This window comes from Bos javanicus, chromosome 2 (assembly GCF_032452875.1).
Source record: "Bos javanicus breed banteng chromosome 2, ARS-OSU_banteng_1.0, whole genome shotgun sequence".
Classification (NCBI taxonomy): Eukaryota; Metazoa; Chordata; class Mammalia; order Artiodactyla; family Bovidae; genus Bos; species Bos javanicus.
The window spans coordinates 131,988,826-132,008,057 of record NC_083869.1 but is presented as its reverse complement, the minus strand read 5'-3'; the positions used below and the strand labels follow the sequence as shown (position 1 = coordinate 132,008,057).

Here is a 19,232-nt window from a genome sequence, read left to right as displayed (position 1 = left end):
AGGATGCAGAGGCTCCATCCGGAACAGCCAGCCCACCTACTGACCAGTGAGACCTCCAGGAGGCCCCGTCTCCACTCTGCCCCCGCAATCCTGGCAGCCGGGTTTATACACCCCCGCCGCCACTGGCAGGAGGCGCCTGGAGCTCTCCCTGGGGACTTCGGCCAGCCCAAAAGAAGAGACCTACAGACCTCAACACTGGAGAGTTGTTAAAACAGGAAGTGAGGGACTAACCTAGGGGTACAGTGCACAGGAGTCCGCCTGCCAATGCAGGAGACTCGGGTTTGGTCCTTGGTCTGGGAAGACTCCACGCGCGGCGGAACAACTAGGTCCTCACGGTACTAATACTGAGACCCCGCGCTAAGCCACAGCTACCGAGCCTGCGCGCTGCAGCTACTGAGCCCGGGCACCTAGAGCCCGTGCTCCAGGCCAAAAGAAGCCGGGGGACCCCAACGAGGAGTGAAACCTGTTCACTGCAACCAGAGAAAGCCCTGTGCAGCAACAAAGACCCGCTGAAACCATAAACAGAAAAAAAAAAAATTTTTTTTTAAACAGAGCTGGATGGTGGTTAAAGTGGTAAAAACAGATTTTGGGGGGTGGGGGGGAGGGCTAAGAAAAGTGGTAAAAAAAAAAAAAAAAAGATTTTATTCAGGAATGATTGCAATAGGGAAACCTCAGGAAAGAACTGGCATTGATTCCAAATACAACAGGAAGAAAGGGGCATTTCAGGGCGGGCCGGGGTGGGGGTTGTAGTATAGGTGAAAGGCAAGCTACTAAGAGGAAAAATCAGAGCTAAGAGGCGATTCTGACTAAACCACAAAGGCAGACCCAAGTGGTCAGCGATGAACAGGGGGATGACGGGAGGGCGAGGAATTTGACCAGATATCATCAAGGGTGATCAGATATCCAGGGTACAGGATTCTGTCTACACTGAATTAACAAGATTCTTCCTAAAACTGGGTGATGCAGGATGGGACAAGGATGGGGGACAAGGATGGGGTCTAGCTGAGAAAACGATTCAGAGGAGCCTGAGTCAAGTCTGCTCAAGGAGTCTTTTGTCAGGGTAGCCTGGCTGAGCACATCATCAGACAAGGAGGCCCACACGTGACCAGTCTGCTCATCACCCTCCATCTCCCGTGCCGTGTTTCAACCCGTGTGTGGGCCTCTCAGATAGGACTAGCGATTATCAGACATTAGAGGGAAGCTGGACGCATGACAGAGTTGTATGTCTTTCAATTAAAAAAACAAAACAGGGAGAAAGAACTCAAGGAGCAGAGCAGTGCATGAAACTGAAAAAAAAAAAAAAAAAAAAAACCTTTTAGAAACAACTGTAATTAGAAAACTCTAAAGATTCCACAAAAAAACCTTGGGATAAACAAATTCAGCAAAATAATCAGGTATAAAATCAACATACAAAAATCTGTTACATTCCTGGCCAAGAACAATTTCTAAAAAGAAAATTAATAAAAAAAATTCCATGTACAAGAATAAACTGCTTAGGAATAAACTTCACCAAGGAAGTGAAAACTACAAAATATTTCTGAAAAAAAATTAAAGACAACACAAATACATGGCAGTGAAGACACCCATCTTCATGGATCGGAAGTTAAGCTGCCAATGCTACCCAAAGCAATTTATAGATTTAATGCAAACCCTATCAGAATCTCAATGGCATTTTTCTTCCAGAAAAAGGAAAATCCATCCTAAAATTCACATGGAATCTCAAGGGACCCTGAAAAAGAGCAAAGTTGGAGGTCTCATACTTCCTTATTTCAAAACTTATTACAAAGCTGTAGTACCCCAAACAGTGTGCCACTGGCATAAAGACAGACATACAGACCAAGAATAGAATAGAGATGGAAACAAATGCTTGCACGGACGGTCAGATGATTCTCAATAAGGGTGCCAAAGCCAATCAATGGGAAAAGGACGGTCTTTTCAACAAATGGATTTGGGAAAACTAGATATCAACATGTAAAGGAATGATGTTGGATCCTTACCTTATACCATTTACCAAAACTGACACAAAAATGGATCGAAGACTTAAAAACAAGACCCCAAACTATAAACTCTAGGGGGTTAATATCCAAAATCTATAAAGAACTCCTATGATTCAACAACAATAACAAAAGAATAATCCAATTTTTAAACGGGCAAAAGATTTGAATAGCCATCTCTCTAAAGAAAATATACAAATAGCTAATGAGTACATGAAAAAGTGCTCATCATCACTAATTAGGGAAATGCAAATCAAAACCACAATGAGATGCCACCTCATATCCATCAGGATGGCTCCTATAAAAAAAGAGAAAGAAAGAGCGAGTTGAGAGAGGAAGGAAGAAAATAACAACTGTTGGTTAGGATATGGGAAATTAGAGCCCTTATGCAATGTAAATTGGCACAGCCATTATGGAAAACAGTATGGTAATTCTTCAAAATATTAAAAATAGAATTATCATATGATCCAGCAATTTCACATCCCATTATACATCCCAAAGAATTGAAAGCATGGTCTCTAAGAGATATTTACACACCCATGTTCATGGCAGCATTATTCACACCAGCCAAAAGGTGGAAGCAACCCAAGTCTCTAGCAGTGGATGAATGGATACACAAAATACATGTGACAATGGACACTGTTCAGCCTTAAAAAGGATGGAAATACTGACACATGCAACATCATGGATGAGCATTAAGGACATCATGCTAAGTGAAATAAAGCACTCACAAAACGACAAATGCTCTATGATTCCACCTATATGAGGTATCTAGAGCAGTCAGATTCATAGAGACAGGGGGTTAAATGATGCTTGCCAGGGGCTGGGGATGGGGGGATTGGGGAAGAAATGGAGTATAGGGTTTTGATTTTGCAAGATGAAAAAGTTCTGAAGATCAATTGCATGACAATATGAATATACTTAACAATACTGAACTGTACACTGAAGAATGGTTAAGATGGTAAATGTTATCTTACGTGTCTTTCATCACAGTTAAAAATTTTAAAGCAATTATAATTCATATTTTGAGAGACACGAGACAATGTTACATCCATGTATAAGAATAGGCTGTTATTTAAAAAAAAAAAAAAAGAATAAGAAATTGCTCTTAAAATGAAAAATTATGAGAAGAGACATAAAAATCCAACTACAAAATTTGGAAAATAAAGTTGAGGCAATGTCCCCGAAAACAGGACGTTTTTCAAAATGGAAAATTGGAAAGAATATTTTGAAAAAATAGAGGATCAATCCAAGAGGTCCAACATCCAACCAAAACAGAAAAAACAAAACCAGAAATGGAATGGAGGAGATCAGCACACAGAAATGTCCCCCAAACTGATTTTTAGATTAAGAGATTGATTTCCACATTGACAGGTTCACCCAGTGCCCGTGACAAATGCACATTTGGAACTTTAGAGCTCTGAGAGATCCTAAAAACTCCCAGAGAGAAAAATCAAGTCACACACACACACAGGATCAGATGTCAGAATGTCATCTGACTTTTCAACAGCAACAATGGATCATCTCCCCCAAATTCTGGGGGCAATGTATTTCTAGCCTAGCAAAAATATCAGTCAAAGCTATTGGAATACATGTTCTGCCAAAAACAAGTAAATAAATTCTGCCTGGGGGGAAGCAAAATTTATTCTTCACTGAGGCATGCTGGGTCTTTAGTTGGAGCATACGAACTGTTTATTGCAGCACGTGGGATCTAGTTCCTTGGCCAGGGATGGAGCCTGGGCCCCCTGCATGGGGAGCTTGGAGTCTCGGCCACTGAACCACCAGGGAAGTCCCTGTTTGTCTGTTTGTTTTCAATGAGGTGATTAAATACCTCCAGAAAAGCAAAAATGTTGTCCAATAAGAAAAAAATGAAATCATAACACACTTCAAGGCTCAGCTATGAACAATAGTTCCATAGTTATTAATATTATACTTAAACACTGAATGCTGGTGCAACAGCAATAAAATGCTACAACTAAACGGAGAGGCAGGGAGGGAAAATCCCGTGCGGGATGAGATGGATGAAGGGAATTACATCTTCATCTTCCATAGGAGGGAGGCAATAGACACAGCTTTAAAAAGTGGAAAATCTGGATTAGGTGTGTTATTTAAAAATAAGAAGGCATATGACAGAAGTGCCATCTAAAATGTGTAAAAGAGGGGCTGTCTTTGGAAGTGAGAACTGAGATTGGGGAACGGATGGGGCAAACGACTGGTTTTTTAATTATACACCTACGATAAGTCAGTTACCTGACTTCTTCAACTAATACAAGTGTAAATATGATAGATGGGCTTCCCTGGTAGCTCAGGGATAAAGAATCCACCCGCCAGTGCAGGAGACACAGAATGGTGCTTCTGATTTGGAAAGATCCCGCGTGCGGTGGAGCAACCAAGCCTGTGGACCACAACACCTGAGCCTGTGCTCCGGAGCCCTGGAGCGGCAACGCCTGAGGTTGGGCGCCGAGAGAAGCCACCGCTATGAGCAGCCCATGCAAGCAACTAGAGAGGAGCCCCCACTGGCCACAAGTAGACAAAAAAGCCCAGGCAGCAGTGAAGACCCAGCACAGCCCAAAATAAATCAATTATAGAAATAAATTGAAGGTAGAGATTGCTTTGTAAAATGTCGGGGTCCAGCCCCGGCAGGAACCAGGGGTACCCTCAGGATGACAGCTTAGGCGATAAGGATAGCAAAGCGGAGAGTAGGGCTTGATCTTCCTTGATGAACACAGAAAGCCAATAAAGCTCCTGTGTTCCAAGGAGTCATCCTGAAAGAAGAACAGAGAGAAAAAAGGAGGGACAAGGAAAAAAAGAACGACATGGGGAGACCAAGCTTCGGTGAGCGAGGCCCATAACTTTTATACCTTGACTTGTACATAGAGGGAAATGAAAGATGTAAAGTGATACAGAGTCAGCCCAAACATTACGTCTGTTTTTGTCATTATCGAAACCAGGATTTTTTTTGTATACTTTTTCCATAAACAATGTTGTGTACAGTATCTTCTGGCCTTGGAGGCCTGTGGACATTTTTTACCCTTTTTTGATAAAGGCTGATCACCCAGAAAACTTATTTTCCCTTAAAGTGTTTCTTCTTTATTTCTCCCAGGCTCAGAAAGTACTAAACAGAGGTACATTCTCACAGAGCAAAGGTGCAGTGGGTCACAACAAAGAAAGAACCAATCAGCTCAAAGGTCTGATGTGGTCAATTCCAAGGCTGCTGCTTGTTTTCCTTACATTCCAACTATGGTAACCAATGCACTCCCAGGTGCCCAGTGGATAAGGGATATGGGAACTTGGCAGCAAGCATTGGCCCAGTAATGAAGCCCTTTACCAGTACTATCTATTCTAATAAATTTTCATCCCTTAAAGGGCTCTACACTCATTAGGACTTTTAGAATGTTTTGGCTTCCCGTGCCTTTCAAGGTCGGGGAGTTGTGAACAATCATGTGTGTTAATTGCAAGAGTATGGATAAACCTGTCAGGCAAGCTAGAACGCCAACAGAGGGGTTAAAATAGAAATATTCCTTTCATGCCCATTAACTAAATCCCTAAGTTGATTTTTTCCAGAGAAAGGTGGTCGGGGATAGCCCCCTGTTAATGTCAGAAGAGTTGGTGAAAGACACAAAATAGTCATACAGACAGATTTTGGTTTTGAGATGGATGTTCGAGCAGATTCAGAGGGTCCCTTGAGGCCTGATCCACCTTTGCCTGTCAGGTCTTTTCTGCATGACCTTAGTCATGGGTGGGATCTCCCGTGGTGGCTCCCAGCAGTAAAAAGTTTAAATGTTCACGCAGCAGACGGCTGTAAAAACAATTACTTTTCCTATAAACACTTAGATTATCACTGTCATCTGTAAATCCATTTACAAAAAAAGCACACATTACTTTTTTATTGCTTAGAAAATAAAATTATGCCCTATTAAGTACAAAAAATTAAACTGAAAAAAGAAAAAAAAATCCCAACTACATCCAAGTCTATGACGCAGTGATGGTACTGCTTTGAAACCTGTATGCAGGACAAGAAGCAGCGGTTAGAACCAGACAAGGACAACAGGCTGGTTCCAAATCGGGAAAGGAATGCGTCAAGGCTGTATATTGTCGCCCTGCTTACTTAACTTCTGTGCAGAGTACATCATGAGAAATGCCAGGTTGGATATAGCACAAACTGGAATCAAGATTGCTGGAAGAAATATCAATGACCTCAGATATGCAGATGACACCACCCTAATGGCACAAAGCAAAGAGGAACTAAAGAGCCTCTGGATGAAGGTGAAAGAGGAAAGTAGTAAAAATTGGCTTAAAACTCAACATTCAAAAAACTAAGATTATGGCATCCAGTCGCATCACTTCAAGGCAAATAGATGGGGAAATAATGGAAACAGTGACAGGCTTTATTTTCTTGAGCTCCAAAATCACTTTGGACTGTGACTGCAGCCACAAAATTAAAAGATGCTTGCTCCTTGGAAGAAAAGCTATGACAAACCTAGATGACATATTAAAAAGCAGAGACATAACTTTGATGACAAAGATCCATAAATTGAAGCCATGGTTTTTCCAGTGGTCATGTATGGATGTGAGAGTTGGACCATAAAGAAGGCTGTTGTTCTTCAGTCCCTCAGTCATGTCCAACTTTTTGCAACCCCCATGGACTGCAGCACATCAGGCTTCCCTGTCCTTCACTATCCCCTGGAGTTTGCTCAAACTCATGTCCATTGAGTTGGTGATGCCACCCAACCATCTCATCCTCTGTCGTCCCCTTCTCCTCCTGCCTTCAATCTTTCCCAGCATCAGGGTCTTTTCAGATGAGTCAGCTCTTTGCATCAGGTGGCCAAAGTATTGGAGTTTCAGCTTCAACATCAGTCCTTCCAATGAACACTCAGGATTGATCTCCTTTAGGATGGACTGGTTGGATCTCCTTGCAGTCCAAGGGATTCTCAAGAGTCTTCTCCAGCTCCACAGTTCAAAAACACCACTGGAAGTGTAACAGGAGGGAAAGGGGCAGGGCACAACTTTTGGAAGAATGACATAGCCCAAGGACACAACATAAACTACTGCTAAGTCGCTTCAGTCGTGTCCGACCTGTGCGACCCCACAGACGGCAGCCCACCAGGCTCCCCCGTCCCTGGGATTCTCCAGGCAAGAACACTGGAGTGGGTTGCCATTTCCTTCTCCAAAGCATGAAAGTGAAAAGTGAAAGTGAAGTTGCTCAGTCGTGTCCGACTCTTAGCGACCCCATGGACTGCAGCCCACCAGGCTCCTCCATCCGTGGGATTTTCCAGGCAAGAGTACTGGAGTGGGGTGCCATCGCCTTCTCCGACACACCTGATGCTAAAGAAACGGTTGGTTAGCAGAGATCTAAACTGAACTGGGCTTCCTGTGTCACGATAGGGAACTCCAGCCACCCCAGGAGGCTCTGCCTTCCCCAAAGCCTGTGGAGACACAACATAAAGTGATTAGGGTCAAATGGGACCAAGATGGCAGATAAGACTAGACCTTGATCCTCAGTCAGCAAGTGAAAGACACACCCAGAGGTGCCCTGACAGTTCCGAGGCACTGTCAAAAGACCAAGGAGAGGGCGGTGGCCCAAATCCTGGAAATCTCCACCCCTTCCCCAGAGTAGTTGGAATAATCCTTCCACTCACTTGCATATGAAATTACCCAGCCTATTAAAAAAAAAAAAAAAAAACTGTGGTGTTGGAGAAGACTCTTGAGAGTCCCTTGGACTGCAAGGAGATCCAACCAGTCCATCTTAAAGGCAATCAGTCCTGAATATTCATTGGAAGGACTGATGTTGAAGCTGAAACTCCAATACTTTGGCCACCTGATGCAAAGAACGGACTCACTCAAAAAGACTCTGATGCTGGAAATGATTGGAGGCAGGAGGAGAAGGGGACAACAGAGGATGAGATGGTTAGATGGCATCACCAACTCTATGGACATGGGTTTGAGTAAGCTCCGGGAGTTGGTGATGGGTAGAGAAGCCTGGCGTGCTGCAGTCCATGGGGTCACAAAGAATCGGACACGACTAAGCGACTGGACTGAATTGAACTGATAAAAACTAACCACACTGTGTCTGTGGAGTGTACTTCTCTCTGAATCTGAATAAATCCGCATCTTACCTATCACTTTGTCTCTCACTGAATTCTTTCTGTGATGAGATATCAAGAACCTGAGCTTCATTAAGGCCTGAAATCAGGTACTGTGGCTTTTGGCTGGGTTTGAGTCCCAGCCAGGTGGGTTCAAGTCCCAAACGGGGTTTTGGCTGGGTTTGAGTCCCAGCCACGTGGGTTCAAGTCCCAAACTGGGTTTTGGCTGGGTTCGAGTCCCAGCCAGGTGGGTTCAAGTCTCAAGCAGGGTTTTGTCTGCTGAATCAGTCCTGAATATTCATTGGAAGGACTGATGCTGAAGCTGAAGCTCTAACACTTCGGCCACCCGATGCAAAAAGTTGACTCACTGGAAAAGACTCTGATGCTGAGAAAGACTGAGGGCAGGATAAGAAGGGGACGACAGAGGATGAGATGGCTGGATGGCATCACTGACTCAATGCACATGAGTTGGAACAAACTCCCGAGAGATGATGAAGGACACGGAAGCCTGACACGCTGCAGTCCATGGGATGGCAAAGAGTCAGACAAAACTTAGTGACTAAAGAACAACAGCCAGGGACGGGAGAGAAGGGAAGGAAGACTAAAGGGCAGAGAGACAGCCTTGAACTCTGCCTGGATGAATGGGACCAGGCTGGCCTCTCCAGCCTTCTGAATACAAAGAACGGTGGAAGTTCTTGGGCAACGGGGCCCTTCCAAGGAACAAGTCTAGAGGTGGAAGAGCTGAAGGGGGGAGGCGGCAGGGACACCAAGCCCAGGGGTGTAAGAAGGCCCCTGAAGGGAGAAGAGCCAGGGTGAGTTGTCCACAAGGTAACAAAGTGGCTAGCGATGTCAAATGCTGCTTTGTGGCCCGAGGACTTAACACAGAGACACAGCACTGCCTCTGTGATCTCACACCGTCCCGGGTGACTCCCCACCACCACCACCCACATGAGGCTGTTCCAAAAGCAACGAGAAGGGACAGAAGCAGGGCTAGGTGAGGGCATCTATGCTAGGCTCCCCAGTGCAGCACGCTCCCACCCGCAGCACCCCGTCCGTTCTCCGGGAGGCAGGGCGCTCAGTTACTGGATCAGAGGCAGGCCATGCTTGGGACACACCTGACGCTGAAGAAATGGTTGGTTAGCAGAGATCTAAACTGAACTGGGCTTCCCGTGTCACGATAGCGGAACTCCAGCCACGCCAGGAGGCTCTGCCTTCCCCAAAGCCTGTGGAGACACAAGCCTCCCCGCACAAGTGGAGACTTTGCTGCTGGCTGCTCCCACCTGCCTCGTGATGCTTGTGGGGAAGAGGACCCCAGAGGCAGCGAGGTTCACGGGGTGGCTCCTCCTGCCTCCCAGAGCCTGTTCTCTCACGGAGAAAGGAGAGAGCGGGACAGTAGGAGGCTTCCATGTCCTTCTTCAGTGATTTTTTTTTTTTTTAACCACAAGCACATATTACTTTTATAATGAGGAACAAAGAATAAAGATATTTCCAAGTTGAAAATAAAACGAGGCTGCAGGAGACCTGCCCATCTCTGAGGCCCTCTCCAAAGCTAAGATGCTGCAATTCCAAGTAATTTCCTGGTCTTTATTTGCACATCCTGTGAGGAGCATTTGGTGAAGCAGTCTTGTGTGTGGGGGGTGGGGGGTACGCTTGTATTCTCCCCACGGATGCTGAGCCCAGCCGGCTGGCCCCGGATGTATGTTGCCAGGCTGTGGGACATATCATCTTCCCAATGTCCCCACTCTGGGAGGTCACCTGGTGTGACCGGGCCTAGCCCAAAGCTCTGGGCTCATTCCTGGCCTGGAAGACTCCCCAAATGACCTGTTCTAAAGCCACAGAAAGGGCTTAGGGGTGGGCTCCTTAGGGGTGTGGGAGACTCCTGGACCCCCATCGGAGCAGTCCTGGGGTTCTAGGGAGTTTGTTGTGGTTTAACAAATCCTGGAAAGGGGGAGATGTGGCCCCACGCCCAGGGACCACTGCCTCTTTCCCAGTGCAGGAGAACCCCCTCCCGAGTAAGAGCCCCCACTGGAGGGTCTCAGGGCAGGATAGAACACCCCCCATCCATACCCAGTATATGATGAACTCACAGAAGAGTGAGGGTCCCCACATGGGTCAGTCAAGCCTGAGTGGAACTCTAGTTCCACCTGCTATCAGCCCTGTGACCTTGGGCAAGTCGCTTAGCTGAGGCTAGGCTATCCTGAGATAAAGAGGTCATGAATGCAACGTCCCCCGCCCTGCCCAGGTGGTGGGGAGCAGGAGAGGTGTCACAAACCGCAGTGTAATCTGTTTAATCCTGGGAGGGTCCAAAGGCTGCCCTTTGGCCAAAGGAGCTTTTAATCTGCAATTCCCCCACAGACCCCTGTAGGCTCTGGAAGGTTCCCCACCCGCAAAGCGTACCCTCTGGCATTAGTCCAGGCGAGGGCCAGTACCAGCCGCTGCAGCGGGGGGACTGGTCTCCCAGCTCCGGCGCACTGGGCTGGCCCACGACCTTGGAGGAACCCGGGAGAGAAAGCTTCACCGAGAGACAGTACTTTTCCACTGCACTGCTCGGCCGCCTCGGCTGCCTTTCTGCTGTGCAGATAGAAGATGAAGGGAGCCAGGCCGGCCCCGGGAGGAACCTACCCGAACTCACGCTCAGAGATGCGGGGAGGCAGGAGCTGAGGGTGAGGGGCAGTGGGCATCCGAGAGAGAGGAGGCGGGTACCGACCCCTCCCAGAGGGGCTGAGAGACCACCAGGGCGACCTGGGAAACTTGCACTGGCAAAGCCCTTGGGTCGATTTCAAGAGCTTCCTGCTCCTTAATCTCCGACAATAATGATTAAACCCGATCCACCGCGCCTGTGCTGGGTCTCGGGCGAAGAGCCCCGCTAGCCGGCGCGGGGGGAGGAGACAGAGGAGGGGACGAGAGAGCTAGCGGTCCCGCCCGGTGATGTAGGCAGCCGGGAGAGGTGGAGCCGCGACGCCTGGAGGAGTCCCCACCGCAGTCGCGGCTCTCGGTCTACCCCTCTGAGCAGCCAGCCTCCAGCCCCGGCTCCGGCGACCTCCCTGCCGCCACAGGGGCGGCAGGGACCGCGGGGTGCCCCCCTATTCGGATCTGGAGGGGCGCGTCTCCACCCCGCCCAGCCCCTGCCCCTCCTGGCTTCCCGGACGGCTGGAGCGACTCCCGGGGGAAGCTGTTCCCGGACGCTCGGGGCCGTCGCCCGGGCATCTCGGCTGCCAGCCCGGCTGAGCACCGGGCATCTGCGAAGCCAGCCAGCCCTGCCTGGCACTGGGCATCTGCGGGCACCGATTGTCCCCGGCGCCGCCCAGCTTCTCGTACGCCCTGGGCCGCGGGCTTCTGGGCGCGCTCCCCTCCCCCGGCCGCTGGGCCGGCCGCCCGCGAGCTCCCGGCGCCCCCAGCCCCTCGGGCCGCCGCCGCCGCCGCGATGCTGCCCTGGAGGCGTAACAAATTCGTGCTGGTGGAGGACGACGCCAAGCGCAAGGCCAAGAGCCTGAGCCCGGGGCTCGCCTACACGTCGCTGCTCTCCAGCTTCCTGCGCTCCTGCCCGGACCTGCTGCCCGACTGGCCGCTGGAGCGCCTGGGCCGCGTGTTCCGCAGCCGGCGCCAGAAAGTGGAGCTCAACAAGGAGGACCCGACCTACACCGTGTGGTACCTCGGCAACGCCGTCACCCTGCACGCCAAGGGCGACGGCTGTACCGACGACGCCGTGGGCAAGATCTGGGCGCGCTGCGGGCCGGGCGGGGGCACCAAGATGAAGCTGACGCTGGGGCCGCACGGCCTCCGCATGCAGCCGTGCGAGCGCAGCAGCTCGGGGGGCCCCGGGGGCCGCCGGCCGGCGCACGCCTACCTGCTGCCGCGCATCACCTACTGCGCGGCGGACGCGCGCCACCCGCGCGTCTTCACCTGGGTCTACCGCCACCAGGCGCGCCACAAGGCCGTGGTGCTGCGCTGCCACGCCGTGCTGCTGGCGCGGGCGCACAAGGCGCGCGCCCTGGCCCGCCTGCTCCGCCAGACCGCGCTGGCGGCCTTCACCGACTTCAAGCGCCTGCAGCGCCAGAGCGACGCGCGCCACGTGCGCCAGCAGCACCTCCGCGCCGGGGGCGCCCCCGCCGCCTCGCTGCCCCGCGCCCCGCTGCGCCGGCTCCTCAACGCCAAGTGCGCCTACCGGCCGCCCCCCGCCGCCGAGCGCGGCCGCGGGGCGCCGCGCCTCAGCAGCATCCAGGAGGAGGACGAGGACCAGGACGAGGACGCGGGGCCGCGCGAGCGGCCGGAGGTGCTCAGCCTGGCCCGCGAGCTGAGGACGTGCAGCCTGCGGGCCGCCCCGGCGCCTCCGCCGCCCTCGCAGCCCCGCCGCTGGAAGGCCGGCCCCCGGGAGCGAGCGGGCCAGGCGCGCTGAGAGCCGGAGGCGGGGGGCGCGGGCGGGGGTGATGGACAGGCCTCGCGGCCCCAGACCCGGCCGGCCTGACGTAGAGCCTCCGGCCTCGGCCCTGCCCGCTAAGGCTCCCCCGTGGTCCCCCCACCCCGCCCTTGCCTCCCTCGTGGTCTCTGTGGCTGTCCGCCCCGCGCCTCATCCTGGCTCAGGGTGACGCCTGACATGCCCTTGAGTGTGCGGGGCGGCGAGCTGGGGGAGCAGCAGTATTCCGTGTTCGCCCCCCACCCCCAGAGCCTGCCGGCGCCCTCCACTGTGGAATTGCCCCCATGCTTAACACCAAGCTGCTTTGCCCATAAGCCACGCCCTACCTCCCCACACATCCTCTCTAGAGAAGGGGGCTTGGGGAGGAGACTCTTCCAGAAAACCAGGAGGGTGGCCTTGGATCTTGGCCCCCAGGGGAGACAGTGGGTCTGCCCGTAGCCAGGCTGGCCTTCCTGGAGAGACCAGCCCTAGGCAGGCATTCTTACAGCGGGAAGAAGAGTGGCCCCGGAGAGCTGAGGCCAGGCCCCAGGTGGCACCTGAGTACTGCCAACCCACACAAGGAAGAGTGCCCAGCCTCTGCGCCTGGCCTCGCCACCCCTTGGAGGACTTCTGGGACTTCGCTGCTCTGCCTGTGGAGAAAACGGGGATGTTCCTACCACCCCCAACAACAGACGGCCCAGGAACAGCTCTTTGCATCAGGCTGCTGCCCAAGCCTGTGTCCTGGCACCCGCAGGACCCCTCACCCACCCTGTCTTTCTGCATACAAATGTGTGTGGGTCCCCGCTCGGTGCCCCACAGCTAGGACCAAGACGTGGCCTCCAAGGGAGGTAAGAGGGCATCTGGCAGGTGTTTGAGGCACTGACCACCCAGCAAATGGACAGGGGAGCGATGTCCCCAAGCCAAGGCTTGTCAGAGCCGGAGGGTCCTGACAGTACCTGGGTGCTCACAGCAAGATGAGGCCGGAGAGTGCGGTGACCCCACCGGGGGAGCGGGCCCCTGCCCATGTGTCTTTTAACAAGGTCACTAAAAGCCCAAAGATCTATGTGTCACCAAATGATCATTGTAAATAAACCATTCCTGCTTTTTCAGCCTGTCACCACTCTTGTGTAGTGCTTGATGCCAGGCCTGCTGACGGTGAAAAGATGATCATCAGACCCTTGAAGGGCAGGAGAGGTCCCAGGAAGTATTCCCTGCAGCACTGGAGCCCACCCTCAGGAGTGCAGGGGACGAGGGAGTTGCTGCCAGGACGCTGTTCCCTTCATGTCAGGAGAGGAGACAGTAGCAGATGCCTTGCCTGCAAATCACATGGGCTAAGCCTGGGAGGGGTGTCAGCTGTCTGTCTCAGCCTCCCGGAATGTCTGTCTGCCTGGGCACCAAACGCAAGTGTCTCTGGAGCATTTGGGCAGGGAGGGGGCAGGGGGCTGGGGCCTTCTCATGAGCCGTGTATCTTTGAGAAGATTCGTGTGTGTGTGTGTGTCTAGGCAAATGGTATTTGCTGGGTCTCCTTGGGGATGTAAAAGAGAGGGGTGAGCAATTCTGTTTGCTTTCAGAGGAGCTGGAGAGGTCTAGCCAGACCTTTAGGACAGCCTGAGTCCTGAGCTTGGATATCTTCTTTATTTCTGTGCTGAGCTGGGCACTGATCCCAGGCTTGTCCAGAGCCGAGACAAGCGGCCTCTGCAGTCACCCGCCGTCAGGACAGTACTGTGTCCCGCTGCTGCTGGAACAGAGGGCACCCCTGTCACTTCAGCTTGGCGGGGCGCAGGCAGGGTCAGGGGACTTTGAAGGGGCAAGCTGGGCTTGACTTCATCACATGTTTGGGGAGAGACAGGGGCCCGCTGCCACTCACTGCATGTTCATTGCTTCCCTCTTATCCACGGCTGAGGATTTGCTGGGGTTTCTCCCCATAAGGAGAAAAAGGAAAGATGAGGGAGCGGAGGATGGGCTGCAAGGCAGCCTCTGGTGTTGGAGGCAATCTCACCCAGAAACAAGGTCGCAAGCACACCCTCTTTAATCAGATGTGTGCAGCAGAAATTTACTGAACGCCTGCCTTGGGACAGACACTGAGCTAGGTCCTAGCAGTCCGGAGTCCCTCCCCCGTACATTCTCAAGTGAAATGCACATAATTAAAGGAACAGTTGCAAGGTAATAATTCCCAAGCAGGCTCCCAGCCTTAGCCTCTGCTCCTCCTTTTGTCGCTGGCAGCCTCCCAAAATATAGACAGACACACACACACACACACACACACACACACACGACTGCCTTCCTTCCCTCGCTCATGCTCTGTTCTCTAGATCTGGAGTTACAGGACCAGACTGAAAGGACCGTCTTTGCCTCCTTCCAGCTGTGTGATGCTGGGTAACTTATTCAGCCTCTCTGGGCCCCGCCTTTATCGATGGTAAAGCGGGAGGGGGCTGATTCCTGCTTCACAGTCTGATTGTAAGAATGAAACAGAATCACGTCTGTGGAAAAGCTTTGGCAAATAAGAGAATGCCCATGTGAAGAAGCGCCATTGTACCCGTTTGCTGCTGTTCAGTCACTAAGTCGTGTCTGAGTCTCTGAGACCCCAAGGCCCCCCAGCACGCCAGGCCTCCCTGTCCTTCACCGTCTCCCGGAGTCTGCTCCACCTCACATCTGTTGAGTGGGTGATGCCATCCAACCGTCTCATTCCCTGTCTCCCCTTCTCCTCCTGCCCTTAATCTGTCCCAGCATCAGGATCTTTTCCTATTTCACCATAGGATCCTTCTGTTTCGGTTAGGATTTTTAGTCCCATCCCCCGACCCCTACTCCACTCATCCCTGGCAATGGTGATTATAAGCTGTTTTTATTTCTCTCTCTCTCTTTGCCACACTGCATGGCTTGTGACTTCTCAGCTCCCCTCAACCAGGGATTGAACCCGGGCCAGGGCAGTGAAAGCACGAATCCTAACCATAGACCACCAGGGAGCTCCCACACCTCCATTCTCGTTGTGTGTGACGGAGGAAGGCCCTGGTCCACCTTCCCTCTCCCATTTGAGGATGAGATAAGCTACAAGCTGGCCAGTACAGTGTCAATGGCCACCAGCCCACAGAGGGGGTGTTGGGGGCAGCTCTAGCCCCCCAGGCCCCAGGCCCCATTGCTCCCAAGGGAGGGAGATCCAGCCTGGGAAACACCCCCTCCTTCTCTGCACTGACTTTGCCTTTATCCCCTGAGCTTAGACGCAAGCTCAAGAAGATCCCTGAGCCGTTGAGCAAGCCACCCAGCGCCCCCGTGTCTCGTTTCCGGCATCTTTTTCCCCACCTGTAAAATAAAAACGGGAGCATTCTCTGAGTTCTGGGTTTCCCAGGTGTGCCCCAGAAGCTGCTGTGGGGAGTGATGGGGAGATGGAATGGGGAGGGCGCCCCAACCTGCTGTAACTGGAACGTGTTCTCTGTTTTCCCTTTGGGGTTTATGGGGTTCCAGTTGAATAATGGGAGCCTACATCGCCACATCATGTCCGACTCTTTGCTGCCCCGTGGACTGTAGCACGTCAGGCTTCCCTGTCTCTCACCATCTCCCAGAGTTTGCCCAAGTTCATGGAACCCTACAGATTTTTCTTTTTTGGGGGGTGGGGGTGGAGGTTGGCCATACCACACAGCATGCGGGATCTTAGTTCCTCAACCAGGGATGGAACCTGTGTCCGCTGCATTGGAAGCATGGAGTCTTAACCACCTGGGCCTGAGAAGTGATGCTGGGATGTGAACATGGCTACAGAGGGCTTTCCAGAAACAACACGCAGCCAGGGACAACTCAGGCAGCATGTCCCAGAGGGCCCAGCCTCTTCCCAGCACCTCTGGGGCCTTACCTCCTGCTCTCCTGACCCCACTCGGGAGGGGCTGGGCCATGACTGGAGTGACTGGGCCCAGCTCACAGCTCCAGCCACCCATGCTGTCCTGACTCCTGTTCTTCCCCTTCTTATACAGACTTGCTCCCAGGTCCCCAGACCTCGCCGTGTGCACCAACGTCCAGGCGCGGGCCCTGCCATTCTCACCACCTCGAATGTCCTTTCCTTTGGCCGCATGTGTTCAGTCCTACCTACCCTCTCACAGGCCCAATCCCACCTCCTCGGAACTTTTCCTAATGTGCAGCCCTGCTCCACTCCCGCCAGATCCAGGGCCACCTCTCCTCTCGGCCTCACGCGGAACGGGGCCTGTGCTGTTCTCGTCGTCCTCATCAGGTAACACCTCGGGCTCCTGTTTGTATGGAAGCGTCTCACGTCTCATACTGCTTCCTAGATTTGTATTTGTTTCTCCGCCCCCTTCAGTACTCCTTGGCAGGAAAGTTATGATCAACCCAGACAGCATATTGAAAAGCAGAGACGTTACTTTGCCAACAAAGATCCATCTAGTCAAGGCTATGGTTTTTCCAGTGGTCATGTATGGATGTGAGAGTTGGACTGTAAAGAAAGTTGAACCCTGAAGAATTGATGCTTTTGAACTGTGGTGTTGGAGAAGACTCTTGAGAGTCCCTTGGACTGCAAGGAGATCCAACCAGTCCATTCTGAAGGAGATCAGCCCTGGGATTTCTTTGGAAGGAATGATGCTAAAGCTGAAACTCCAGTACTTTGGCCACCTCATGTGAAGAGTTGACTCATTGGAAAAGACTCTGATGCTGGGAGGCACTGGGGGCAGGAGGAGAAGGGGACGCCAGAGGATGAGATGGGTCGATGGCATCACCGACTCGATGGATGTGAGTTTGGGTGAACTCCGGGAGTTGGTGATGGACAGGGAGGCCTGCCTTGCTGCAGTCCATGGGGTCTCAAAGAGTCAGACACGACTGAGCGACTGAACTGAACTGAACTTCAATGCCTTGATCACCACAGAGCAGAGAATGAGGCTCAATATTAACTTGTTGAATAAATACGTGAATGAACGAGCCAGACGGAAGAGCCATCACAGGATAGGAAACCAAGTGGGTGGAGGAGCGTTCCTTCTGCCAGGCTTCTGCCTGGGGAGGCTGAAGGGGAGCTATCCTCAGATGCCCTGCTCAGAGGGATGGCTATTCTTGGGGAGGAAAACTGTGGCCCAAGAGATGAGGCCAGCAGAAAAGACTGCAGCCCCTGTCCCTGGGGTCCGCTCTGAGCTCCAAAGCCCCAAGTTGGGGCCTTCTCATCTCGGGTTTAGTCCAGCCCCGGCAGAGGGCTGCCACTCACAATACGGAGCGGCTCCTGGCAGACACCAGCCACCCTCCGGGTTCGCAGTCTGGGCAGCCGGAAGATCATCCAGACAGATGCCGTCTCCAATTTAACACAGGCGGTCAGACCGGGCTTGGGCACAGGATGGACCTGACTGCCAGTCCCAGAGCTGCCACTTGATGATGGCTTTATAACCTGGAGCAGGTTTCTGAAAGCTTTCGGTGCCTTGATTTTCCATCTGCAAAAACAGGGGTGGGTGAGTTCTAGATTTTATACAGTTGTTGGGAGAATGAAAGCTTTGCACATTTGAATAATTTAGCGCAGTGCCCAATGCACACAAAAGGTTGTAACTACTGCTCTTGTGTTGACTATTATCATTTTCATCTGACGCTGTCCTTACTGACAGCCCTGGGATGAGGAGATCAGGTCCCTGAAGCCCTAAATATGCCGCTTGTTCGTGCCCTGGGGTGGCATCATCTCTAAATCAAGGTAGAAGATCCAGCTTCAGCTTGTCTTATTTTCATCTCCAGTTGTTCAGCCGCATGAGCATGAGTGCCTTAACATTAGATTAGACCTAATATCTTATGCTTTTGCATCTGCTTCTCGCCTGAGCACCTGGCACAATGCCAGGCGCAAGTGAGCATGTCAGAGGCCAAAGAATGAAAGAATGAATGATTAGCTGCTGCCAGGGGCAGTGTTGGCACATAGTCTTCCCAGTTAAGGTCTTAAGAAAGCTGGGAAGCCAGTCCTTTGTGGTGATGGGTCAACTTCCCTCCAGCTCCTATCTGCCCTTAGCTATGGGCTGTGGGGCAGAGGAGAGCTTCCCAGGTGGCAGCTAGTGGTAAAGAGCCCACCTACCAATGCAGGAGGCATAAGAGACACAGGTTTGAGCCCTGGGTCAGAAAGATCCCCTGGAGGAAAGCACAGCAACCCACTCCAGTATTCTTGCCTGGAGAACCCCATGGCAGGTTATACAGTCCACGGGGTCACAAAGAGTCAGACACGACTGAAGTGAGTTCGCACACCTGCAAGCATGGAGCAGAGGAAGGTGCTGCTGGCTTAGGGACCAGTAAAGGTAGCTGAAAAGGATTGAGGGGGCCGACATGTGGATCTGAGGAGTCTCTGGATCAAAACCATTCTCTCTGTCTCTTTGTTCTACTGCCCGCCTGTCCACAGAGAATCTATGGGCTTGGCAGCTGATCCAGGATAAGAAAGCCTCCTCACCACGCAATTTAAGAGTGTGAAGAAAAAAAAAAAAAAAGAGCGTGAAGGAGGTTGGGTAGGCGAGGGATGAAGGGGGCAGGTGGATCCAGCCGTCATAAAGGAGACCTCAGCCGGGAAGATTGGGCCGGTCCTGCTGCATGCTGGGGACAAAGGCTGAAGGACTTGGACTGTGCCAGAAAGCACAGGTGGGTCTTGTTTTTGCCTGCCCGGGATTCACTCACGCCTCTTTTAAGGTACAGACTGCCTCCCCTTTCTCCCTGGCACTGAGATGTGGTTATGTGACTAAGCTGTGGCCAGTACAATAGATGAGCACCTCTCCTGGGGCCTGGACCAAACAAAATGTAATCTTTGCTTTATTCTCCTGCCAA

At 52.0% G+C, this 19,232-nt stretch overlaps 1 protein-coding gene across 1 annotated transcript; it reads left to right on the top strand.

Annotated features, from left to right (window-relative positions):
* The first annotated feature begins 626 nt into the window (after positions 1-626).
* Positions 627-13,579, top strand: FAM43B (family with sequence similarity 43 member B). Its single transcript, XM_061394478.1, has one exon. It carries the CDS (start codon positions 11,502-11,504, stop codon positions 12,471-12,473), a length of 972 nt encoding a protein of 323 aa, XP_061250462.1. The 5' UTR covers positions 627-11,501; the 3' UTR covers positions 12,474-13,579.
* The last annotated feature ends 5,653 nt before the right edge of the window (positions 13,580-19,232 follow it).

What these genes read in the sequence shown, in the direction of transcription:
- FAM43B (XM_061394478.1), top strand. Translation starts at nt 11,502, where the DNA reads ATGCTGCCCTGGAGGCGTAACAAATTCGTGCTGGTGGAGGACGACGCC.